Here is a 27,379-nt window from a genome sequence, read left to right on the forward strand (position 1 = left end):
TGACTTTTTGAGACTCTTTTAAAACTTTTTTCTAACATCTATTCTCACTACACTTTATAACAAAACATTGAAACAGGGAAAATTAGAAAATGATTCAGTGGAAGGGCAGAAAGTCTTCTCCTGGTCCACAAACCCCAACATATTTTACAATAAGCATTCAACTGCTTTTATCCCTATCACATGCTGGAGTTCAAGAAAGGAGCTTTCATTCTTCAGTGGCCTCAGGATCATTTACAGATAAATTAAACGTAGGGAAATATTGAAGTCAATGAAATGAAATCTTGTGGCTGGCGAGATCGCTCAGCAGTTAAGAGTGCTTGCTGCACAATTGGAGGACTGGAGTTTGGATCACATTAAAAAAAAAGCCATGAATTCTGTGTATGCCTTAAACCCCAGCTTCAAGGGAAGTGGAGACAGGAGGATGGCTGGGCCTTACTGACTTCCAACCTAGTCAAGAAAATGTGAACCCCAGGTTCAAGGAGAACTCTTCTCCCAAATGATTATGGAGAGAATGATAAAGAGCACCCAACATCCTCTTCAAGCCTCCACCTGTGCTCAGAGGGTGTACACACATATGTGCATATGCTCACACAGGCACATACACACAAGTAAATATTAAAAAATTAAGTCTAAACTACATGTGTGCACATATGCATATGTTACATATAAGTTATATGTACATGCAACTTAAACATGTGCATATGTTTACATACACATAAAGCAATCCTGTGGAAGGATAAACAAGAATATCCCAGGAGTTTTCAAGGAAGGAAACTGACCTGTGGGAGGGAGGGAATTCATCGCATACCATTTGCATCTTTTGAATTTTGAACATAGGTAATACATAACATACTGGGGAGAAGGAGGAGGAAGGGAGGGAGGGAGGGAGGAAGGAGAGAAAGAGAGGAAGGAAAGGAAAAGATGGAACCTAAGGAACCACGTGAGTTGGTTAGTGCTGGCTTCGAGACTGCAGATACTGGCCTCCTGTGGAACTCCGTAAAGGATGAAGATGAACTGCAGAGCCATGGGAAACACCAGCTTAACGGGGCAGCAAAAGGAAGATGGACAGATACTGTGGAGAACTGCGCATCCTCCACAGCACATGTTCAGCACAATAACGAGTATGTGCTTCCAAACGTAGAAAGTTATTATTAGTCCTGAAATGACTTGGACATGTATTTTATGGACACAGTAAATGTCATCATATGACTAGTTCTTTCTAAATATAGTTATCATTCAAAACAGTATAATTCAAACAATTGATTTAATCCTTCAAACAAAAGTGAACACTAAGTGAGCGATTGGTAAGGCCATGGCCAGCCCTCCACTTGCTTTTGTAAATCAAGTTTTAGTAGATTACAGCCATGCTCAGTCACATGTATATTGTCTAGGGCTGCTTTTACAGCACAGAATAGTTACAACAAAGGCCACATGGCCTACAAAGCCTAAAACAGTATCTACCTACTCCTTTACAGAAAAAAGTTTGCTCCCCTCTGATTCAAGTGATCATGGTTTGACTTAAGGATGTGGTGATATCAAACAAAAGAATCAGTAAGGGTGGAGACTGTGACCTATTGAAGAGGTTCCTCCAAACCAGAAGACAATTAAGAGGTGGACACTTGACATTATCTCTTTGACAAATATTTTGGTAAAAATTATAGTTATGTAAACTACACATTCAAATAATTTCACAAGAGTATTTCTCCCTGATTCGTTTATTTTATTATTTGAGCAAGAAAACAGACTTCTTCTTAGTACTTATCCCCAAAGAGGTCACACCTGAAAGGATGAAGAACAGCAGAACCATCTCTCACCCTCTGGTACTTGCAGCAACACGGAAGCTGCTGTCTGTCTCCCAAATGCTCCCATTCCAGCTGCGGAAGACTTGCTGTCCCCATGCAAGACAAGCTGGAGGCAATGGATTCCGAATCCTTCTCCTAGACTCTATGATTTTCTCTTTCTTTTCAGGGAAGGGTTGATGCCACTGATCTTTTTTTTTTAATTTCTGAAAAACCATAATTGGCTCAGTCATAATTGCTATTGAGTTTGTATGCTGTTGGCATATTAGGCACTTGCTGACCAGAAAAGTTTTATGTAACAAGTTCTTGTGGTGCCGGATGGAAGGCAGAAGACCTTCACATTGAGTTCTCACTATCTTACACACTCAGAATCTCAAAATCTTCCTCCAGGTCAAAGTCCTCCAGGTGCTCAGTAGAGTCTATGAATTCTGTTGGAATACAGAAATGAGAAAGTGGAAAAGCTTCACACTCGGGCTGATGTTCTCAATCAAGATAATACCCAGCCATTGCCACTTTGTGGGTCTGAATCAATTTGCTAAAGCAAGGTTTGTCTGGAGGAAATGTACAATTAGGACTACTATAAAGTATAGAAATTTTCTGTAAGACTCAAAACAACCAGGCCTGTTTATAGAGGCCTGCTCCCGGTGATCTGGTTAAGGCTCGCTATGGCACTCTCTTTGTCTTTCTGCCAGTTTGTTGAGACCAGGTCTTGGGATATAGCTCAAGCCGGCCTGGAACTGAGGATCCTCCAGCCTTATTTTTCTGAGTGATTACAGGCATACAACTACCAACCCAAACCTCAAGGTACTTTTTGAGGTCCCATGCCTCTGATTTGTTATTCTGAAACAAATTCTAGTCATCTGAGTTTTGAATAACAAATCTTTTACACTAAGTTAATGTTCTTTTGTTAGTATTCTTTAAAACCAACAAATGTCAGCTTCTCCGAAGATTAAAATAATCAGAAGCACCATTCTTAGATCAGGCTAGATGAGTAGAAACTTCACTTTTTCATAAGTGATATGAGCCACAATTGTTTTTATCTCAGCAAATAGTTGCACCATACAGGGCTGCTGGCCAAGAGCTTACAGAAACAGCTTACCTGCGCCTGTGGTTGTCACTTCTGGCTTGGCTGGAGGTACAAAGGGAGGCCAGTGTGCTGGGTGTTTCTGAACTAATTCAAACATCCTCAAATTCTCCTTTAGAATTTCCTGAGTTGACAAAGAAACAGCTGTAAATACCATGGAGTCACTACACTTCTGCTTACTTGGCAGCCCAAGAAACTAAACCGTGAGAGTAGCCTGGTAGTTGATAGGTGGGCAAAAAGGACCTAGAAAATACATTCATCCTCTTCTTGAATCATCTAAAGACCTCAGCTGACGTCAATTCTGGGTCCAATTGACCAGGCAATAAGGACACTGGAGCAGACAGCTAATGGAGCCCAGTATGGACTGATCCAGTCAGGGGGCTCAGGGACTTCACCAGGTATACAGGTTCAGCTAAATGGAGGGGTGAAATATTCCAAAAAGTCATTTAATCAAAATAAATATGCCCCAAGAGAATTCTGGTACACATTTGCATGCCTTCAGTTAGAGACCAAATTTGTCTTAGTTTAAATGATAGTCATCATTAAATTGTCATTCGGGCTTTAAACATCAATGCAGCATTGCTACATTCTAAAATGGAAACATTTCCTTTAAAAAATAACTTTTAGAGCTGAAGACATTGCTCAGTGGTTAGGAGCACTTTCTGCTCTTCCAGAAGAAGCAACTTGAGTGCCGAACACCCACAATGGGCAGGTCACAACCTGTACCTAAGGCTCCAGAGGATCCAATGCCCTCTTCTGGCCTCCATTGGCACGTGTATACACAGGGCATACTCACACAAACACATAAGTAAAGGTAATAAATGTGAATCTTTAAAAAATAATTCTCTTGGTTGTGTGTGGGGTAGCCATATTCCTCAGTGGTAGCCACTGATAAGGCCCTTATTCAAGTAATTCAGGCAACCCTAATCAAATATAATGGGCTACAAACAACAAACAAAAAGACATGAAGATAGACGGGGGACTTGTTGAGAAGAAAGAGTTTGGTGGGAAGGAGATAAGAGAGGATAATGACAGAGAATATGACCAAAGTACATTGTGTGTGTGTGTGTGTGTGTTTGTGTGTGTGTGTGTGTGTGTGTGTGTGTGTGTGTGTGTGTGTGTTGAAAGAAGAAAAAAGAAAGGACATATATATATATGTAACACATTACATGCCTTATTTGTGAATAATATTTACATAGCTACAGCAATAAGACTACTTGTTTTTCCCACTACAAAGGAAAAATAATTCTCTTGGGCTGGGGATAGAGCTCAGTGACAGAGCACTTCCATGAATGTGCAAAGCCATGGGTTCAGTCCTCAGAATTGTGGCAACAGTGATAATAATAATAATATTTCTCTTGAACTGGGCATAGTGGCTCATATCTATAATCTTAGTATACCAGAGGTTGAGGATGAAGTATTACAAGCTTAATGCCAGCCTGGGCGTCATATTGAGTTCCAGGCTAGCCTGGGCCACATGGCAATAACTTCTCTCCAATAAATAAATAATTGGAAAATCTACATTTTGTTTCACTAAGCTATTATCTGAGGTTACAGATTCATTTAGGGACATCAGTGTTAATCATTTGTTCCTTGTAAAGAAAAATATTTCCTCCATTTGCATACAATACTCTGGGGTCCTGTAATCCTTTGGTTTTGGAAGACAGAACTTCATGTCTCTGGTACCCCACCAGATACTTTAAAAAATACTTCCTATGATCTCCCTTAATGCATTCAGTGAACACATATCAATATATGACATCTATTTTGGTGTGTTAGAGGCTGACAATGAGGGAAATGGATAGATATTAGGAAACCAATACAATAATGCTCTTTTACACACTATACCAAAAAGGAAAACAAAATCATTTGTCACAGACTTCTGCAAATGCTGATCCCTTTCAGTGGTCACAGGCCTGTATTTTAGATAAATAACCCAGGTCATAGAAGGAAAAGTCCTCTAAACCACAATGTTATATACTGAGTTGTAAATGAACCACTAAACACCTAGAAAACATGTTAGTCTCTTTAACCATCTCAATGTTACAACCATAGCAGGGGAGAAATTCGGGCTGAGCAATATGAAGCTGGCAGCTTGAGGTTAAAACAGCCTGAGCACTCCAGGTGCCTCATGGCCTTGGCGAGGTGCAGCACTCACTGGCAGTCACGGCCTTGGCGGTGAGGTGCAGCACTCACTGGCAGTCACGGCCTTGGCGAGGTGCAGCACTCACTGGCAGCGCCGAGTCTATCACTCAGCTGACACACTTACAGGCATAAGTCTTTCTTCGCCTGTCCCAAACTTATGCAGAGTTCTCCATATCCGACAGGTTCTTTGTTACCTTAGTTTCCTCCTCTTGTAACCAAATTCTATCAGACTGGTTTGCTGTTACTATGTAAAAGTAATCTTAAAAGGGAGTCAGATTTAGTAGCTTTCATGTTTATACTTTAAAAAAAAATTGTACATCCTTACCTTCTGGACAAGGCTACACCAATTATCAAAGTCTTTTTCTTCTTTGCAGAAAAACCCCTTGGGTGGAGGAAGAAGAACACTATTTAGAATTTCCCTTTACAAGATGGAGCTGTTGTCCCAGAGTTAGGAGGTGGGCCACTGTCTGGGCCACTGACTTCCTGGGCTCTCTCTCCCTGAAATCACTGGTTTACAGATGCACACACAGCCAATCTCTCTCTTCTTCCTTCCTTTCCTCTCTTTCTGCTTCACTCCCTCCTGTCTCCTCCCTCCCTCCCTTCCTTCCTCATTCTTCCCCTTCCTCCTCCTCTCTTCCTCCTGGTCTCTGTTTCTTTCTTGCCTTCTCCCTCTCCCCTCAACATTGTTAGGTATTTTAACTTGGAGATCAGTCCCTAAAGCATGGGGTTAATTTCATCACATTTAGTGTACACACACACACACACACACACACACACACACACACACACTATTCTATTACAGCAGGAGAAAAAAGTCCAAATAGTACTTTTAGCTAGAAGCATTACTTTTAAAACGTGGCTTTGACGCTTCAAAAAATTATCTATTATATTTGTGAGAAGCAGAAGTATCCTTCTGCCTGACAGTCATCCCTCAGTAGGACAAGAATGGTCCAAAACAAGAGGGGAGTGCTCAGTCCTTGATCACTAGTGCTCTGATGGATGAAACAGGAAATGAGGATGCAGAAGGGCCTAAGAAATACTGGCTACTTCACAGGCAGGGGCCCTTTCAATATATGTTGATAGCAATCACACTTTCTAGAACAAGCCCGAGACTTCCTGGATTTGGGCATCAAGAAGTAGATACTGGCCTCTCAGGGATTCTTACTCCCTATCTCTTCTTGTCATCTCCCACCTTATAACTCTATGGCAAACATTTGAGGGCTAATGTTATTACTAAGGTTTATACCCTGTTGGCTGTGTGCCTGATCCTGTGCTAACTGCCTCTATATATATCACACCTCATATAACCAAACAATGAGGGAAGTATCATTTCCCTTGTTCCTGATATGTGAAGACTGAGGCTCAGAAAGGTTGTGACTTTTCCTACCTAGTTAAGTAGCAGAGCTTGGGTTCTAACTTGAGCAGTTTGGACCCAGGGTCAGTGCTTAACTGCCGTAGTATAGTGCCTCATTTGGGGGTGCAGAGCAAATGCACTGTTGCTATGCTACCTGACAACTTGGGCAAGTGCACAGGAATCCACTTTTACCAGGTTAACCCCAGAGCTCCTTCAAACACCCACCAAGGCCACAGATGGATCCAAGTTCAGGATACTCATTCGCTGTGGAGACTGCAGGCAATGGAAAGTCTGATCATCTACTAGTCCACTCTCTTCAGAAGTGTCAACAAAGGTCTGGGTGGTGTGAGGGTCCAAGAAAATCAGCTCATCACCTGTTTTACAAAGACATGTTTAATCTTTGAAGAACCACTGGCCCTGGCCCCCCAGCTATCCTAAGGATGCACTTTCCCCCACCCTACCCGTAGTTCTCCTAACCCCTTCCCTTGCGACAATGAGAATGGGATGATAGGAAGCCCAGAGCCAGGGTAAGCATGCTGGAGAAAAGCCATCTGTACCAAAATCTAATCAAAGAGAAGACTTGACCTAACACATCTCCCCTGAGTCCAACTTCCAAAATGAAAAGGGATAGGGCTGGGGAAGGCGGGAATGAGAGAACACAGGATGACATGGCAGGCTCTGTGAGCAGCAGTTGCAGAGGGGATAGGAGAATCCCTAAAGCTGTGAGCTCCAAGGCCACTAGGGGGCGATCTGCATCTTCCAGCATTGGAAGGCATCTTGAGACACACCACTGGTTATCAGACCCATACTCAGAGAGCACCTCTCAAAATGGATAAAGCCTTGGCCTCCAAAGGAAATTCTACCCACACACAACGGGAAGTTAAGCTCTGTGGATCAGATCCCAGTATGCTGATGCCTGTTCATGATTAGCAATTAGCTAGTGGGTTAGTAATTATGAGCAAATCGGTCAGTTTCCATCAGAAAAGATAGCCTCTGTTAATAAACACAGATTCACTGGGGAAAAAAAACTACTTGGAATGCCTGACCTGTGGTGTGTGTGTGTGTGTGTGTGTGTGTGTGTGTGTGTGTGTGTGTGTGTGTGTGTGTGTGTGTGTGTTGCTGGAGATCAAACTCAAGACGTTGTGTATACTACGCAAGCATTTTACCACTGAGCCAAAGCCTAAGTCCAAGATGAGGGAGTTTCACACATAAGAGAAAAGCTATGTTTCACTAAGCTGCAAAAGCTCGACCTCAACACGACCCTGGAAGAGATTAGAGATGATAAAATGTCTACTGTGGTCCAATATTTAAAGGGCAGAAGTTCTTATGCTGGTAAGTAGACATAAATACCTCAAGAAGCATCTGGTCTCACTCTCTAGGCCCAAGACCATCTGGGTCTCTATGTCTTCAACTCAGGTGACAAAAGATTATTTACTAGCAGCAAGAAAATGTCCCCAAAGTCTTTGTAATTCCATGCAGGAGGGCACATCTCTGTGATTCCACTGGTAAAGAATATGTTACTGATGCCTGGTGAAAAGTTTCACTACTCTGTCACATAGACAAAGACAAACTACCTAACTCATTTGCCTTTCAAACACCGTCATTTTCAATTGGTGTCATGGGGCCTGGTCTAATACCTTACATGGTATATAAGAACCAGAAATGTTCACCTCTGCAAAATATATGCAATACAGTACCCAATATAAAGCTATTTTAATGATCTTACTTTGAGTTACATATTTACTCACATACAGCTATGAGTATAGAAATCAGCATCTCCGTATGATTTGAAACATGAAAGTCAAGGCACAAATTCCTCACTAGACCAATGTGAGCGAGATCAGTAGCACAATAGCTTCGGCTCACGCTGAAGAGCAACACCTAAGATGTTCAGCATGAAGCTTGTCTAAGGCCTTACAAAAAGGTAGTTGGAAAGGGAAGTTGGGGACATAAAGACAGAAATCCCAAGAGGGATAGAACCCAACCATCTCCCAGAGTGCTTTAAGTTAAAACATTAGAAATGATGATAGCTTGTCAGACTGTAGCCATGACCTTTGTCCATGAGTGGAGAGGAGACAGCTTTGCAGGCTGCTTCTTTTCTGAGAGTATCTATAAGAGATACAGCAGAAGACATGACGTCCAAAAACTGACGGTGAGACTAACTAAGGGTCGCTACTGCGGCCTGTGGAGAACAGGCCGGCTGGTCAGCCATCTGCACAGATGGGGCTAATGCAGATCTCCACATGGCAACCTGTACCCAAGAGCAAAGAACAAACAGTTCCTTCTCTCCAAGCAAGCAAAATCTGACAGCCACAGTATCAACATGGCCAGAGCCTCCCACAGCTAGATCTTCTCCAGCTGCCCACTTGGCAGGAGGGCCCTAGGAAAAAAATGGGAGGTGGGGAGGGCAGACAGAGATGACCAAATTGGGATCAAATCCTGACTTCTCTGTTTGTTAGCTGAGTGGCATTGAGTAAATAATCTCTCTTAATCTTCATCTCACTATGTGCAAAATGAAAGTAACAGTCTCTCTTGCAGGGGTGCTAATGATGATGAGAAAAGTATGGACATGTTCAGTACAGACTTTTCCCAAAAATACTTTTGATGCATGTTTAGTCAGATCTTAGCCACGGGAAACCACAGACACTAAGTGATAGTGATGGCTGTATATTTTTATACCACTTTGTTTGACAAGAACTCCAAAGCTTAGACAAAAAGGGCATCTGAAAGTTCATGGCTCCAAATACTGGGTTTTGTACTTAGAAAAATAAAAGGTACTATGAGCTCCAGATTTCTCCATTAAGTTGTCATTTTAAGGCTGGATCAATAGATGGCAGCATTACAGAAACAGAGGCAGCTGTGTGGCAAGCCCCACAAGAAAGCCAGGCACAAAGAACTAAGGAAGGACAGTGGTATTGGGTGGGGCCATCTCTCACTGAACACTTACTCTATGTCTAACTCTTTGCCAAGTAGTTTACCATGAGATGACCTAACAGAGAGTCAAGAGCTGGCGTCTTTTAAAGGACAGAAACATGAGCCTGAGTTATCTTTCTCCAGCTGTCAAGCCACGACCTAGCAGGGGACTCGTGTGCAAAGTCAGCAGTCATGTGTGTTACCATCCCACCTCCCTGATCTCCAAAGGAGATCTGAGGAGATGATCGGTGCCCGCTCTACTCTGTTCTCTGCATATTCTCTCCTGGTGCTTGTTCAGCTATTCTAGCTCTTCTTGCCTGGCAAGCAGTCTAAGTTCATGACTTTCGTGAATCCCAGTGTCTGACCGCTCTATTTCCAGAAGAGAATGTCCTGTGCCAAATCTCTGTAGCCATATCCCTCCTTTTCTCACAATCCCCAGCATTCATCAGGTGTCTGGCTGGGCTCCTGGTTCTTAAAGCGTTGTCTGTGGGCAGCAGCGGCACTGAAAACCCTTAGAAGAGCAAGTTGCAGGCCCCATCTTAGACTTACTGAGTCTGTATCTTAACAGGTTCCCAAAGGGACATGTGAACAAACAGAGCATAGATGGACCATCCAGCATGCCATGTGCTAAGGGCCTTCAATGTGTCTGATCACAGCTAGAGTAAAGTGGCATGAGTTCCACCATATGCAGAAAATGACGGACTAATCGGAGGGCCCACATTAGAAGGTTAATAGGTTTGTTTTGTTTCATTTTTGAGACAGGATCTCACTATGTAGCCCTTGCTAGCCTGGAACTCACTATTAACCAGGCTAACCTGAAACTCATAGAGATCCACTTGCCTCTGTCTCCCTAGTGTTGGGATTAATGGTGTGCTCTACCACACCCAACTATAGAGGACTACAGAGGTTCCTATTTTTAAGGCTTAGTCACACTATTGGGAAAGGGTCAACTCTGCCTTTTCATCTAATTTCTACCCATCCATGGCTCTGAATAATGAGACAGCAAGTCTATTCATGGTGACCTGGGCAACCAGTGGATGCTTCAAGGCTGTTGCCTGAACTTCAATAGAAAGGAGATCAGCGAAGGCAAAGTACTGAAACCCAACTGTTCTGGGACCCACATGCAGGAGAGGACCATTCTGGAGCAATGCTGGGACCTTGTGTCCAACCAGAAGAAAAGAGCAAAACTATCCCATCAAGAAGCAAAGAAATAGAAGCATAATGGGGACCCCGGATCCATCAAGCACAAGGAAGCAAGAATTAACTGTATAGGTCAGGTTGGAGACAGAAGGAGCGGACCAGAGGCCACAGTATCCCTAGGCTAAAGCAATGCCCACTCACTGGAACTTCCTATAGCCCAGGAACACCTCTGCCCCACACCCTTCCCTAGCCCATGACAACTTACTTGCAATTCATCCTTTCTTACCTAAGAATCCTATGAAATAATAGGCGTTATTTGGCTTTCCTCCTAAAGCCCCTAAAGACTGTGGCATCTTAAAACACTCCTAAAGGGGAAAGAGAATGCAAGATTCTCAACTCACTTGTGGACTGCTGCTCACGGATCTCTGTGCTGACATGGCGGTGTGATGGGCAGGCAGCAATGGGTTCAAGAAAAAGGGAGACTTACTTTGAATGCTTCAATATACACAGGATTGATTTGGTTTATGCCCAGGCGAAGGGGCACGATGAGCAGCAGGGGTTTCCAAGCTGGGCACGGGGCAGAGGGGCCTTGACTCTGATGGGAAGCGGTCAGAGAATCAGGAGGGCTCTCATCAACTGTGTCAGCACCCACGGGAAGGACACAGCACATTTTCTCTAGAAACAGAGGGCAAGAGATCTGGATGAGGCAGGAGTGTGTAGGAATAGGAGCTTTTTCAAAGGTAAAACAGAGGGACCTTGCATGCTGCCCTTCCTGCCTGGAAGGCCCTCTCCTTTGCCACCACGGACCAGCCAGCCCCACTTCCCACAGGAATGGCAGGCTATTCCTTCCTTCAGCTTCTTGCTCTTCATATTGGCCATTGCGCACTTTCTTAGTGTCCATCAGATATTCTAGACTCTTTCCAAGAATCTCATTTCTAAATTAGTCTTTGAGGGCTTTGGATTCAGGGACTATGTCTTCGGGTTTTCCTAACCTTCAGGGCAGAAAAAGTAAGCCTGGGCAATGGCAAGCCTCTATGATCCATCTACTTGTGATTCAACAGATCATACACACTTTTGCTCCTGTAGCAAAAGGTGTGGCGCATCTTTGAGAAAACGTTTTCCCCTTCAGAAGACTGCAAATGAAGGGAACAGAGCCGCTCTGCTGTCCTAGGCTCCCCTGTCCTTGTAGAGCAGGCCACAGTAGTTCTTGAACTCCAGATTTCTGAATTTGAAAAGGGACTACACCCACCAATGAGAAGGCTAGCAGCCTATAGACTCACTGATATCTTCAATGACCACTGTGTTGTCCATTGAAACATAAACAGCCAAGGAATTCCATTCGTCAAATAAAGCGAGTTTTCTGTGAAGCAACATACAATGAAATCACAACTGGAGAAGATGAAAATATCAGCTGGAAATGGTACAATATACTCCCAGCATTCCTAATGTCGCCACACGCTGAGCCACAGAAAAGCCTGCGTTTGGGTTAGCTCTGGCTTGACAGAGTTCTGGGAAATTCCATGCCCAGGGATTTGGAGAATACCACAGAATCACTGTATCTGAACTTCTAAAAGAAGGTCCTGCTTTATAAAGTGGAAATATCTACCTCATCAAATGACAGTATTCCTATTGGAGGAAAAAGAAATGGCATCTATGTATCTGTCCCAAAAAGTCCAACATATTTTGTTTCCTTAAATAGAAGACATTCTCAATTATTGATTTTCCTTTTAAAAAAAAGAAAAAAATTATAATATCATTAAAAGATATATTGGGGACTGGTGTGGTTCAGTGGCAGAGTTCTTGACTAGCATGACTTGACTAGCATGTATGAGGCCCTGCATCCATCCATCCAATCCCTAGCACCTAATGTGTGTGTGTGTGTGTGTGTGTGTGTGTGTGTGTGTGTGTGTGTGTGTGTGTAAGTGAGTGATGGATGTGTGTGCATGTCTATACACATGTGCAGAGACCTAAGGATGATGTCAGGATCTTTCCTCAGTTGCCTCTCCATCCTATTTTTTTATTCAAGGTCTCTCACTTAACCTGAAGCTCATCATTTCAGCTACATAGTGAGCCCCTGAGACCCTTCGGTGTCTGTCCCCAGTGCCGTGGTTATAGACACATGTTCCTTGCTCTTTATTTCATTGCACAGTTTCTGGTGATCCAAACTTAAGTTCTCATGCTTGCTTGCACAGTAAGAACCTTATCCATGGAGCTACATCCTCGGTCCTCATTATACTCTTAATTTACTAATTTTAATTTCATTACCTTTCTCAGAACAGCAATTATGTGATTATATGGTCATTGGGTTCACTTAGTTTTTTTTTTTTTAACTTTAGGATGGTGTAGAAATGACATGTATTCAGTAGAAACCAGATTTTGAATTCTGGATTGGAATCATTCCTAGGGCTAGTCACACACAGTGTAAGACTCTCTGGTGATGCTGAGCAGGGAGCTAGAGCTCCAATCAGCCAGCTGATCGTCAGAGGAAACAGCTCATTTGTTAAGCTATACTGTTCAATAGTTTAGATATAGTAAATACATTTTGATTTCCAATATTTTCAAATTATGCTATCTGAAGCCGGGCGGTGGTGGCGCACGCCTTTAATCCCAGCACTCGGGAGGCAGAGCCAGGCGGATCTCTGTGAGTTCGAGGCCAGCCTGGGCTACCAAGTGAGCTCCAGGAAAGGCGCAAAGCTACACAGAGAAACCCTGTCTCGGAAAACAAAAAAAAACAACAAAAAAAAAAAATTATGCTATCTGTCGTTTACTGTGTTAAGGAGCATATGTGCTATTGTTATCAGAGGCAATCACAACAAATCTGAACATACTTTAATGCTTATGAGAATGGAGATGGATGGGAATGTATAAGGACACATGAGACATAAAAGAGGAAAAGAATCGTGGGGGTCAGGCTATCAGGGGAAGACAAGAATAACCACGGGTGGAAGAAAAAGCATAAAACACTTTGATTGCAAATGTCATAATCATATCTATCACAATATGCTGATTTTAAAAATAAGTAAAAAATAATGACCTTCCATTTGTTCTTTGTTAAAAACATCAAGATACAAAACATGGAAGTAAGAAAGAAATTGCATTTGAAACCAGATTTGGGACTCAATTTAGTGACTCTAATAGTTTATACATTCTTCTCTGGATGTGGCCCTATTGCACTTCCCGAATGCTGCCACTTCCTCACTCAGCAGAGGCAATGACGCCCAGAAGGTACTCTGACTAAGGCAAGAAAGTGGATTCAGTGAAGTTGCACTGGTAGCGGGGGAATAAAGCCAAGATACAAGTTTTCCTGGGTCCCCAGGAAATCCAGACTACTCACCTCATATGCACAGCTCCAAGCATGCTATTCATTGAAGACTGGTTAACCGTTGAAACAAAGCCCCTTCTCTACTTTATATGGAGCCATAATAGCGAGGAATTGAAATACACTATACCAAAGGAGGCTGAATGATCTCCATTTGCTGATCCCTACATCCAGCCCCAGGTTCTGGCTGCCAATTTCCTTTATTTATTGAGCACTTACTGGGTGCTTACATGTAGTAGGCAGTTTTCTGGGCTACTGTTACAGAATGAACAAGACAAATACAGTCTGCCTGCATGAAGTTTTCCTCCATTGGCAGATTGTCAGGAAGGAGAGAACTACAAGAGATGCCCTACAGATGTAGGTACTGATGACACTCACCCCATTTACACCTTGAGCCCTCTACCTCATCTCTTGTAGCAGAAGACAACTTGTGGACTATAAAGTGACTATTATGAAAGTATCACCTTAAACCTGCTAACAGATGACAAACTAATCCCAAGACTCCCTTGGAATTTGTTTCCTCCAATAGGTAGTGAGTTCCTTGAGGCAAGGACTGTGTCTTATCTCTGTGTACCCAGTACTTAACATAGTAAAGGCACCCAGTAAATGCTAAAAGAATTAGTGATGTTTTAAGAAAACATATTTTATTTAGGGGGAGGTACATGCTATGGTGTATGTGTGGAGGACAGAGGACAACTTGTATGGGTTGGTTCTCTCCTTCCATCACGGGGTTCCCAGGGATCAAACTCGGATCATCAGGATTGGCAGCAAGCACCTTTACCCACTGAGTCATCTTTCTGGCCCATTAATGAGGTCTTTATTACTATACAGGATAGCAGTCTATTTCTTGCCTAAGCCAGTTAAGCCTCTGCCACTTAGTATGAACCTATTAACTTCAAAAGACCCTCGGGCCGATGGTTCCCTGGCACATGAACAGCCATCTGTAGGGTGAGAAACAGAATGAGTCCTGGAGTACAGCCACATCTATTAATACCAGTGACTACAGCTCTGATATACCAAGACAGAGGTCTACACTTATCCACATCAAAGAAGTAGCTGAACAAAATGGGAGAGATGGCTGACGGCTTAGCGGGAAGATGGGATTGCAAGCATACACTTAAGCTGATGGGATTGCAAGCATACACTTAAGTTGGCTGCGGGGAGCGGGGGGAGGAAGCATAAGAGCAAGCAGAACAAGCAGATGCCAGACTTTTACTTACTTTAACACCTGTGCGACTGTATTTGGTCCAAACCATTCACCAATTGATTTCCCTTCTCCTACACCCATTTGTGCTGTTTTATATGGAAAAATTAACATGTTAGCAAAATACCTTTTGTGAGCCACAGACTCCTGATTTTTTTTTCACATGAAAAAAGAAGACCAACAACTTAGTAAAGTCACATATAAGGCAGGAAAGGAAAAAGCTCACAGGCATTACTCTGAAACTACAAATTTGATGATCTTACCCATCTGATGGATTGAATAGCAACAGTCCTTTCGATCTAGGAAACACTGCAGAATCCTTTGGTATTCTTTGGGTTGTTCTTTTTGTTTCTCCCAGTTCCAATCTTTTGCGGGGAGGGAAATAAAAAAGGGTTAAAATCAGCCATAACTGTTTATTAGCAGGCAACAAATTAGAACAAGAGAGCTACATCCAGAAGGTGGGAATGGTGAAGCTGGCACATTTCTAAGCATCTTTCCTTTCGATAGGAGACGCTGCGAAACTGACTTCTAAGGGTCTGGTGGGTAGAAAGTAAAAGCCAGGGCTGGGGAATGTAATCACTCGGCTAGCATGTGTGGCAAAGCTAAAAGCTGAGGATGAAGTTCACCAGAGAAGTGACTTGCCCCAAGGGCTGGAGCTGGCCAACAATCACAACAACAACAGCGTCACCAAGGTATTTCCTGGCAGCCACACTTCAAGGATATAACCCAGACGCCATAGTGTCTCATCCCTACACAAACAGCAATGGCTTTTGTCCTTACATTCTGGCAGCATGGCCAAAGGGTCTCATGAGGGGAAGTGCAATTCTGACACAAAAAAGTTTATGTGGAAATACTCTACACAATTCACTGCTAAGGAAGTGTTTTTGAAAATTGTATACTCAGAAGGGAAAGAAAAAAAATACTGTAATATCAGCATTCAGGAGGTTGAGGCAGGAAAATTTCAATTTCATGGCCAGCCTGGACTATATTGTGAGTTCAAGATTAGCCCATGCTATATACAACAAGACCTCTCTTTCAACAAAACAAACAAACAAACAAACAAAAACCAACCAGCCAATCAAACAAAAAACAGGAGGGAGATGATTCGATTGGTAAAGTGCTTGCCAACATGAGGACCAGAGTTTGGAAATCCAGCACCCACGTCAAAAGCTCAGTGCAGTGGTAGTAGTATGCGCCTATAATCCAGAATTGGGAAGACAGAGACCCTGGGGAGACAGGACACCCTGGGGGCTGGGTGGCCAGCCACTCTGGCCAAATCAGCAAGTCCAGGTTCAGTGAGAGAGCCTGTCTCACAAAACAAGGTGGAAAGGGACTTAGGAAGATATGTTAACCTCTGGTCTCCATAAGTGTGTGTGTGCGCACGCGCGCGCGCGCGCACACACACACACACACACACACACACACACCTGCATACATGCAAATAGCCACTCATGGTGACATATGCCAGCAATATAAATGCTCTGGGATAGGGGACAGAGATAGGAGGATAATGAATGAATTTGATGCCAACTTGGGTCACAGGATCAGTTCTAGGATCATGAGGGCTACATAGAAACAACATATCTCAAAAAAAAATACATGCTAACAACTTTTTTTGCACCAACCTTTTTCCAGTACTGGCTATGGAAGCCAGGGCCTTGTACACAACAAGCACTCTTCCACTCAACTGTGACCCTGGCCCCATTTTTATAACACTTTTTTGTTTTTGTTTTGGATGCAGATTTCATCATATAGCCCTGGATGGTCTGGAACTCACTATGTAGACTAGGCTGGCCTCAAATTTGTAGTGATCTTCCTGCCATAGCCTCCTAAGTGCTAAGATTATATATATTTTATGCCACTGCCCCTAACTTTCAACAGCATCTTAAGAAAAATTCACAAGCTTAAGAAAAAAAAATCTGATAGGTGTTCACAGTTTCCTTAAGATCAAAATACATATCACCATGATTCTAATGATCCCATGTGCCTTAAAAAAACAGAGCCCCCAAATGTGACAGGGCCCACATAGAACCTACTGAAGAGAACTGCAAAATGCTACAGAATCACCTCTCAGCTCTAGGAACTCTGTCTAAAGGGACAGGTTTGGGGATTTGGGCAGGGGATGGGAAGAGTAAGTTTGCATCCAAGACCTAAATTTCTCTCTGGAGGGTCTCAAAAGAGTCTGAATTAACAACTTTGGAAATGTAACTAAGACTACAAGCCATCATCTCTGGTTCCCTCAGTTCCCCTGTGCTCCTAGTTTCTCTGAAACTAAGTCTTAAGTTTCAGCTCTATCATATCCAATAGGGCAAACCACAGCCAACTTATTTCAATAGTTATTGAACTATCTGGTTCTGGGGAAATCTTGATTAACTGGCTGCTAAGGACAACCAAGTATTTTCTGATGACTGCCACATGAATACCTCATCTTAATTTTAAAGTGATTGAATAAGAAAGAATCCAAAAGACTTTTGCAAAATGACCTCTTCTAATTTATTTTAACTACAAGATCTATCCAAATCCTTCCTGCTACTTGCTTTTATGCTGAAACAACTGTGACTGATGCCTCTGGGGATTTTCCAGTATGCCCCAACTTCAAGAATTCACTTTCAGAAAAATCACCTTCAAGTTTTTAAATAATGAATTAAAAGGAGTAGCAAGATAACTCAGCAGGTAACAGTGTGTATTGCCAAGTCCAGTGACCTGAGTTTGGTCTCTGTGGTGATATTATGTTCCCCAAAATATATCATGCACCATAATAAACTTATCTGGGGTCAGAGAACAGAACAGTCACTAGACAGACATAGGGGCCAGAAAATGGTGGCACTCACGCCTTTAATCCTAGCCTTTTGGAGGCAGAGATCCACCCAGATCTCTGCAAGTTCAAAGCCACACTGGAAACAGCCAGGCATGGTGGCACACGCCTTTAATACTAGGAAGTGATGGCAGAAAGCAGAAAGTTACATAAGGTGTGAGGACCAGGAACTAGAGCTGGTTAACCTTTCAGGCTTTTGAGCAGCAGTTCTGCTGAGACCCATTCAGATGAGGACACAGAGGCTTCCAGTCTGAGGAAACAGGATCAGCTGAGAAGTTGGCCAGGTGGGGTTAGCTGTGGCTTGTTCTGCTTCTCTGATCTTCCAGCATTCGCCCCAATATCTGGCCCTGGGTTTGTTTTTATTAATAAGACCTTCTAACAATTGGTGCTACAGGTATCCAGGCCCCTCATGGTTGAAAGAGAGAACAGATCTCCACTGTGATACAGAGTGTACACACTCACATGCATTCACACACACACACACACAGAGAGAGAGAGAGAGAGAGAGAGAGAGAGAGAGAGAGAGAGAGAGAGAGAGAATAAAGAAGTAATAAAAAATAACTAGTAAGGATGTAACTGGGAAACTAAAAGCAAGTCAATCTCACAATGACAAGTATTGCATGCTTTCTCTCATACGTGGAATCTAGAGAGAAAACAATTAAGGCATGAAAATGAAACAGGGATTACGGAGGGAGGGTGAAAGAGGACAAAGGAGGTGGGGAGGAGGGATAAGGAATGGTAACAGAGTGTCTGGAGAGACGGCTCAGTGGTTAACAGCACTGTGCTGCTTTTGCAAAGGACCCAAGTTTAGGACCCAGAACACATGTCAGGTAGCTCACACCCATCTCTAACTCTAGCTCAGGGGATTCAATGCTCACTTCCAGCTCCTGCAGGCACTACACTCATGTGCACATATGCATGTACACACAAACATACATACAAATATAATATTAAAAACTAAAAAATGTCGGGCGGTGGTGGTGCACGCCTTTAATCCCAGCACTCGGGAGGCAGAGGCGGGCGGATCTCTGTGAGTTCGAAGCCAGCCTGGTCTCCAAAGCGAGTTCCAGGAAAGGCGCAAAGCTACACAGAGAAACCCTGTCTCGAAAAACCAAAAAAAACAAAAACAGAAACAAAAAAAAACTAAAAAATAAAATCTTTTCAAAAAGGAATGGTAATAGAGAAAGTGACTATGGTCAAAATATAAACAATGTATGGAATGTCACAATAAAACCTCCTACTTTGTACAATTGATATATGCTAATAAATGTGGATTTATCCCTTAAAAAATAATAAGTCTAGATTAAGAAGTATGTATAGAGTACTTGCTGGGCACAGAATCAGAGTATAAGAATTATAATCTCACATCTAGACTGCTTGACCCTGGACAAATTATCTCACTGCCATGAACCTCAGTTTTCTCACCAATGAACTAGAAATGATGATAGTGCACAGAGAAAGCAAGCAGAATAGCCAAAATTCTGGCAGGAATGCAAGAAGCTCCAAAACCTTCTCTAGCACTTTCCAGATCCTCTCCAAAAACTGGCACAGGACCTGTGAGTCTGCACTGTGAGATTAACAAGAGCCAGGAATTTCAGAAGCTTGATAACATGGGAAATTGAACTTTTACTTGAATGTCTGAACTGGTGTCTCTCCAAGATCATTCTACAGAGGTCCATGAAGAAGCATGCATATGTCCCAGAGAAAATAAGAACAAGAATTACTAGAAGGTTCTTAAATAATGAAGCCGCCCTCTGCGGAAGCTAATTTAAGGATTTCTTCATTACCAAATGGACATACTCATTGAACAAAACCCAAAATAGTACTAGCTTCCTCACTGAGCACTTCCTTTAGGTCACTTATATCCTGAGCTAGATGGGTATTTTAAAATAGTTAAGAAACAGACTCATCACCACACCCTTCTTCCTGTTTTCTTTGTCAGCTTTTCAGTTTGTTTTGTGTATTTCTTTTGTTTTATTTATTGAAACAGGGTCTTGCTCCATAGTCCAGGCTGGTTGGAAACTTAGTATGCAGGCAAGACTCGCCTCAAACTCACAGCAGTTCTCTTACCTCAGCCTCCTGAGGGATGGGATTGTAGGTGTATGCCACGGCCGGCTGAAGCTTTTTGTTTTGTTTGTTTTGTGTTTTGAGACAGGGTCTCTCTAGGAAGTTTTGGTTGTCATGTAGTTCTCTAATAGACCAGGCTGGCCTCAATGTCACAGAGCTCTGCCCACCTCTGCCTCCTGAGCACAGGATTACCATCATGCCCAGTTTAGAGCCACAGCTTTTTTATCTGACATTATCTGATATTTTTAACGACCCATTCCAACAGTAGTCAAAATGGAAATTCTAAATGGTACATCTGCCCCAGGTTAGTTCTGTGCCCGGAAAATAACTCTCGTTTGGTGAGTCATAAGGAAGTATCAGCTCTTTCCTTCTCATGATGGGCTTGGTTGACTTTTTAGCCCACCACTTGAGCTGCTAGAAAGCAATTTGGGATCTGCAGTTTTGTTACTGAATGTTCTTAAACCAGAGCAACAAGTGATATGGCAGATGTCTCTGAAACCATCTGTAGAACAAATGGAACTCACCCCTTCCCAAGTGTCTACAGATAAGGGCCTGAGCCAGCATCATCTGTCCACAGCGCAGCATACATCCCCAGCCGGCATCAGATGAAGGGCCTGTTCCCCCTGTTGGCAAAATGGATGGGCATGAAAATGTGTTCCCTAAATTAATCTTTTCTCAATCATATTTGAAACTACAAACACATATACATGTACATGAACTCTGAAAAGAGAGACAATAAATACACTTAGAGCTCATACAGGGTTTGAATATAGAAGTGAAACTTGTAAAGGCAATGCCAAATCAATAGAAACAGATTCTACAGTCGAAGACAAAGCAAACAAATGAACTAAACATGCCCCTTGGGTTTCTTGCTTGAAGACTTCAGACCATGCATGCTCTTTTGGTAAGTAACCATCATGGATAACTAGCAACAAGGAGATTACCTTGACTAAAGCACAAATACTACCACCAAGGATAGACATCAAAATGATCAAAGACATATGAAAGGCTCTTGACTATTCTAAATGTAGTTAGTGAAGTTCAAAACAACAACAAATAGGTGAAAGAACCCTATATTAGGCAGAAGACTGATATCTAGTTATACAAGCTAAGCCTCATCTATACGTTGAGGATAATAGCACATACTCTGCCTACTATCAGTGGGCATTATAAGAATTAAATGAGAAAATATTTAACAGTTCTAGACCTCACATAGGATACTTGGTATTTTGAATATGGTCTTACATAAAATGCTACTAATAAGTTAGAAATATATTATATCTTTAAAATATACAAAGCCAGTTAATAAATGAGACCATGGGTCCCATTTTAAGAAGATTTGATGTAAAGTTAAAGTCACACATGTGGCCAGGATGAGTTCTACTAGGGTCCTATTCAAAAGGACCAACATAATCAGATACGTTGATTTTGCTTTCCAACTCAGAAGTATGATCTCAGAATACTAGTTTCAAAAAAGTGATCACTCTTGACAAACAAGTGGGCCAAGTTATCCGCCCTCATCCCAACTGCTTTGTTGTAGGGACTGAAGCAGTATTGCTATGTCAACACTAAGGGGAGTGAACGGATTTTGGAGCTGGAAGGAGAGCCCTTAGGCTCTTGCTAATGCTGGGATTAAGGTTAGATCAGTGCAGAAAAGGTAGGGTGAGGGCCACATAAAGACAAATCAGCTCTTTACAAACACTGTCAGAGTTGACTAAAAAGTTGCCCAGCTTTGTAAAGGTCTCTTCCCCCAGTGAGCATTAACCGTTTAGGACCCCAGGACACTAAAGATTATTCTTTTGTGTTACTACTGCTTGTAAAGCAAAGAAAATGTTTGTGTGGACTTCAGGTTGGGCCCATCACAGAAAGGTTAAATTCACTCCAATTACTAGGTCCAACCTTGGTCAGACGAGGTTATTTTTTAGGAGAGTAACTTCCACCACTTTTAGACTCTTTCCCCATATTTCCATGACACTAGGGGATGACTATACTGCTCACATTTTACAAATCCTCTCAGATGGAGCAAACTCACTTATCGAATTGTCCTTTTCTTTTCCCCTAAATGGCAGCTAGGGACAGACTAGGATAAATTCTAAGGAAATCTCTCTTAATTTATCTCTGAATGTTGAAATGTTCTCATTTTATGAGAAAATAATAGAAGAAATTCTTTTCTTTCCTTCAAGGCCCACGCTTCTTTAATAGTCAAATAGTACCATATAGCAGTGAAAGGTAATTTAATAGCTAGATATTACCCAATTAAAGCTGATTTGTTTTTTTTAATACCATCTGTCGCATGAACACTTGAAGGTGGGTCAAAATGACTAACGGTTTAACACTACAACGCCATGGAACCACATGTGATGGGCTACTTCCATAATGACAGTTTTGGATAAAATGGTAAACTTACCTGCTCCCCTAAATCAAATTCTTTGCCACAGTGATCTGTTAATTCTGAGGTTTCTGTGATGTCATTGATAACCTCAGGCAAGCTATCTACAAGGAAGAGAGCACAGCACAACAAATGATATACCTACCAATCGGTGAAAATTTCCTTCTGTATGTAAACCATAGACGAGCACTTATATCAGACAACAGCTTAGATTTTTCTGTAATTAAATGTGAAATTAAAATTAAATCACCATATCCCATCTTTAAAAAAATGCCTACATTTGACTTCTATGCCAGCAGCAAGCTTATTTTCAGATAGCCAATCAAACGAATGTTATAGAACAAGGGAAATTCACAGGCAACCTAATCTCATTTGAGTCCAATAATTTCAATATTTCTTTTTACCTTCATTTTCACCAGTGCTACTCTCCAGGTTCTTCTAATGATATTAGATGCTTCCTGCCTCCTTCTCAATGATTTTCAAGACCCCAACAGGTATTACCACTGAGGTCATGCCCAAATGACAAGAAATAGGAAAAGCAAGTATCTTAGATAATCCACTAAGGCAGTCACCTCCAGCCTGAATGACAATAGTATCAGTGCCCATAGTCTATTATCTAAAACCAGGAGTTCATATGTTTGGAGGAGGTTCATGTGCAGAAACAGGGGTACAAATGCATACATTTAACTAAAAAGGAAATGCTCCTGCAAACTGTATAAGAACTTTATCCATAGTACCTAGGGTCCTATTTTCATATAAGTGAATGTATAATAACACAAATATCTTGCATACCTTTTCAAAGCATATTTCTTGCATTCTATGATGCAAATTTCCTTCAATCACTACAATTATGGCTTCTTCATTTCCTCCCATACTTGGATATGGTTCTGTCTTCTCTAGTCATTGCTCCCCTCTTAATATCAACATGCAATGTGTATTCAGGATAGCATCGATATTCATTGTATTTTCAAAATATCATCTCTTTGAGTAAATAAAAAAATTAGAGCTGTATGTATTTTTTTTTTCATTTTGTTGTCCCCAGTGCCTAGCCCCCATTTTGGGAGATGGATAATGTTTAAAAGTAAGAGTTCTTCGGCCTTGAAAAATGGCTGAGTGGTTATGAGCACTGTCTGCTCTTCCAGGGGACCTGGGTTCAATTTCCAGCACCCACATAGTGGCTAACAGCCATCTGTAGCTCCATTCAAGGGCATCTAATGCCATCTTCTGGCCTCCTAGTGCACAGACCTGAATATAGGCAAAATACCCATACACATAAACTAAATAAAATTGAAAAAGAAAATGAGTTCTCTTCTTGTCTTTTAAAGCACCACTTTCAACAGGATCTAATGTACTCTAAAATGGCTTCAGAATTGCTGAGGATGATGTTAAATTTCTGATTCTTCTATCTCTATCTTTCCAGTGCTGAGCTAACAGGCATGGCCACCAGTCCCAGTATATGGGGTGTTGGGGGATTGAATCCAATACTTGGTGCATGTTAGGTATTCTACCAACTGAGCTACAGACCCAGCCCAAGAGTATGGTGACACATTCTTATAATCCTCGTACTCGGAGCCTAAGGCAAGAGAATTGCAAAATCAAGGCCAGCCTGGGCTACAGACTGAAACCTTGTAGCAGGGGTGGGACTTAACTTGAGTCTGCTACCTACTATATATATAAATTTATTACTCAAATTTTCTGAGTGTCTGTCCTCTCATATGTAAAATGAGGAGTAGCAATACCTGTTTCATTGAGATGTGAGTATCCAACAAGATAATTCGAATAAAGTCAAAATATATACATACACACATTTATAAAGCACTTAGTTGATAATCTAGTATGCAGTAAGTTTATGCCAAACGTTGCTATTATTATATGCCTGACCCTTTAAACATTCACACATGCTTGCCTCTTCAGGCGCTATACGTCCTTCTAGCTTGGCTCTATGCTAGGGAGGAATTTGACAAACAAAAAATTCATTTTGAAAGGCATTTCCCAGCCAGGCATAGTGTCAAATGCCTGTAATCCCAGCACTTGAGAGGCTGAGGTAGGAGGATTGCTGTGAATTTGAGGTCAGCTTAGTCTACATAGTGAGTTCTAGAGTTCTAGGTAAGCTTGAACTATAGGGTAAAACCTTTTCTCGGGGGGGGGGGGGAGAGAGAGAGAGAGAGAGAGAGAGAGAGAGAGAGAGAGAGAGAGAAGGAGGAGGAGGAGGAGGAGGAGGAGGAGGGGGAGGAGGAGGAAGGGGGAGGGAGAGGGAGAGGGGAGGGGGAGGGAGAGGGGGAGGGAGAGGGGGAGGGGGAGGGGGAGGGAGAGGGAGAGGGAGAGAAACTAAGTATCTGAATAAGGACATATGTGGCACCCTAGACTTTCTTGTTGTTTGGAAAGTAGAACTAGAAAAGATCCTCCTCAAGCCTTCACTTTAAGTCCTGGAAAAGGAAGGGAAGATTCAGAAAGAGAAAGCCCCTTTCCCAAGTTAGAGTTAAACAAAGTCTCCCTAATGGGTGCAGTGGTTCTCAACCTTCCTAATGCTGCAACACTTTAATCCGGTTCCTCATTTTGTGGTGACCCCCCAACCATAAAATTATTTCATTGCTACTTCATAACTGTAACTTTGCTAGTTATGAATCATAATACAAATATCTGATATGCAGGATATCTGCTATGGGACCCCTATGAAAAGATCATTTGTCCTCCAAAGGGGTCGTGACCCACAGGTTGAGAACCACTGGGATAGAGTTAAAGTCTCCCTAATAGTTAGCTTTATGATCTCTCCACTGTTCACAATAAAACACTGGAGCAGGAAGAGCAAGGCCTTACTTCTTCTCCTGCCCTTTAATCAGCTTCCACCTATCTCTTACTCTATGCTAAGGACTTCTATACATCTCTCCTTGGGAAGTAATACCTCTCGGAGCTGCCTCTTTCCCAGCTCAGGCTGTATACAGATGTAGAGTCCTTATCAATTTCAGAGCACTGGGTCTTTCCCACTCTTTAAGAATGCTGTGGTAAGTGGGAAAACTCGAGCCTCCTTTCCATCTACTGCAAATAACTAGAAGTTATATACAAAACCAGAATCAACTAGGACGGTGCAGTCATTACAAGGAGATCTGAAAGAGAAGATTTCTTGTGTCTGATATTGTTTCTGAAAGCCGTGGCTTATGTGGAAGTCCTTGGGTGTTTTGTCTAGAAGCATGAAGATATGATAAGAATAAGAAATGTATAGCCCAATGACTAGATACTGGTTAGTAATACTATGAATAAAGGCATGTTTTTTTGAATCTCAAGTCTTCTGGAATGGGAGCAGGGCTTCTTTACAGAAAATAATAAAAATACATTGCTTTTGCAAATTGTGCAAATAAAATCCCATATCATGTAAATGCTTGGTTAAGGCTTCTCGAGGCCTTGCAAAGCTGTGCAACAACAAGCAAGGTAATCTGCCTCAGAGCAGTGTTAGCCCTTATCAAGACAATGTTTTGTCAACCCAAGAAAGAAAATGAGAAACCCTTAACCCCAGGCACCCACCTCAGCTGATCAGTGCTACCCAGCTTACCTGTCTTAAGAAGATGCTGCTTCCCCAAGATCCATACCAGCTCATCTGTATCCGGGAATTCTTCTAGGTAGTCAGTGAAAATAGTAATCTGGTTTTCATACTTGGACATAACTAAAGGAAAATGAAGGAGCATAAATATCATTTCATATGGGGCTTATTTCTATGATGCGCTGATTTCTACCATTGCCCTGAAAGTAAAAAGGTCATCGGCTTGACTCCAAAAGAATATTTAAATAAGTGGGCACACAGCAAGCACTTTACTGAGCTACTTTCTCAGCCTATTTGTGACCTATTTCTCATGGTTCCATTTAAAATGATATCTGAAAAGCCACATGCCCAGAATGACTTTAAAATTCTTTCCTTTCATGAGCCTCCTTCATAAATATCCACTTACCTAGCTTCTCCCCACAAAAGCAGACCAAGGTAAGACAGTAATGGCTCCTGTCTGTTCACAGAGAATACGAAGAACTTTCTATGGTGAGATTTCCAGCAGCCAAGACCTTGGAGGGGGCTGTGACAAGCCTGGCGAATGTACTATTGTCAGGATGATAACACTGTAGCTAGAAGACTCGATATTTTTACAGTGCTTTTATTTTCCATCTTACTCACATATGGCTCCTACAAAGAAGGCTCTTGAGGCTGACTATAAATAGAACTTGTTCTTGAGATTCACAAATGGCTATTGTGATGTTGTGATATAATAAGAACTATATATTTGCTCGCTGTCCCCATTTTCTGGCACACAGCTCTGAAAATCCCTGTAATTTCCTGAGCACTGGGATGTCAGATGCATCTCTTTTTTTGTTCTAGTATTTGCTCTTAAATCCTAGTTCCAGACATGGAGCTCCTAATCCCTTGTAATTTCATAGGTTATATATAAGGGATGATTCCTATTTCTGATTATTTCTTGTAACTGAATAAGTAACGGTTAATTCTGACTCATCAGGGATAAATTCTTCAGTCTTAATATGTAAGACCACTCTTTCAGCATACTGACAGTCAGTAACTATGTTGAGATTCCGAAAAGTCCATTAATACCATCAGAATAGCACACAATTCCGATTTTTGGACAGAATTATAAGGACTTTGAACCACTTTAATTTCATTTTCTGATTTGTAACCAGCCTTTCCTTGTTTGTTTGCATCTGTATAAAATGTAGAACTGAAGAGTACCTTCAGTTCTAATAAGACCATTCTTGGTGAGCACTCAGATGGGTCTAGTCACCCGCAAGACTCAGCAGTGATTAAAAGCATGAAAGATTCATTCCACCCCACACCCTGCAGGAAGGGGAGAGAGGATAGAGATTGAGTCAAAAATAGCTCATGCCTACATGATGAAGCTTCCATAAAAAATTCTTGCGTGCTGGGGTCTGGGGAGTTCTGGATATGTTAAATACATACTGGTGCCTGCAGAGGAAATAGAAAGCTTCTTGCCTCTCCCACTTCTCATACATATCTTCTGTTTGGCTATTTAACTGCATCCTTTGCAATTTTTTTTAATAATAAATGGGTAAACGTCAGTAAGTACTTCCCTGAGCTCTGTGAGCAATCCTTGCAAATGATTAAGCCACAAGTGGGGAGGAATTTGGGACAGTAGTAGTAG

General features: G+C 42.0%; 1 protein-coding gene across 5 annotated transcripts in view; it reads right to left on the reverse strand.

Moving 5' to 3' along the window:
• Positions 1–1,699: 1,699 nt before the first annotated feature.
• Positions 1,700–27,379, reverse strand: part of Atg4a (autophagy related 4A cysteine peptidase) — a 56,685-nt gene continuing 31,005 nt past the window's right edge. For 3 of the 5 annotated variants that reach the window (XM_006970302.4, XM_076561922.1, XM_076561921.1), the window contains 12 exons: positions 25,777–25,887; positions 22,375–22,446; positions 20,365–20,463; positions 15,222–15,323; positions 14,975–15,047; positions 11,716–11,795; positions 10,923–11,110; positions 10,722–10,800; positions 6,608–6,756; positions 5,354–5,410; positions 2,899–3,007; positions 1,700–2,227 (listed from right to left, as the gene is read on the reverse strand). In XM_006970302.4, coding sequence (XP_006970364.2) covers positions 2,157–2,227; positions 2,899–3,007; positions 5,354–5,410; positions 6,608–6,756; positions 10,722–10,800; positions 10,923–11,110; positions 11,716–11,795; positions 14,975–15,047; positions 15,222–15,323; positions 20,365–20,463; positions 22,375–22,446; positions 25,777–25,887 — 1,190 coding nt within the window. In that variant the 3' untranslated portion in view covers positions 1,700–2,156. Of the gene's footprint in view, positions 2,228–2,898; positions 3,008–5,353; positions 5,411–6,607; positions 6,757–10,721; positions 10,801–10,922; positions 11,111–11,715; positions 11,796–14,974; positions 15,048–15,221; positions 15,324–20,364; positions 20,464–22,247; positions 22,334–22,374; positions 22,447–25,776; positions 25,888–26,170; positions 26,248–27,379 lie in introns of those variants that run through there. The other 2 variants (XM_015992173.3, XM_015992175.3) reach the window with 2 other exon arrangements.

Source organism: Peromyscus maniculatus, chromosome X (assembly GCF_049852395.1).
Source record: "Peromyscus maniculatus bairdii isolate BWxNUB_F1_BW_parent chromosome X, HU_Pman_BW_mat_3.1, whole genome shotgun sequence".
In the NCBI taxonomy this organism is placed as follows: Eukaryota; Metazoa; Chordata; class Mammalia; order Rodentia; family Cricetidae; genus Peromyscus; species Peromyscus maniculatus.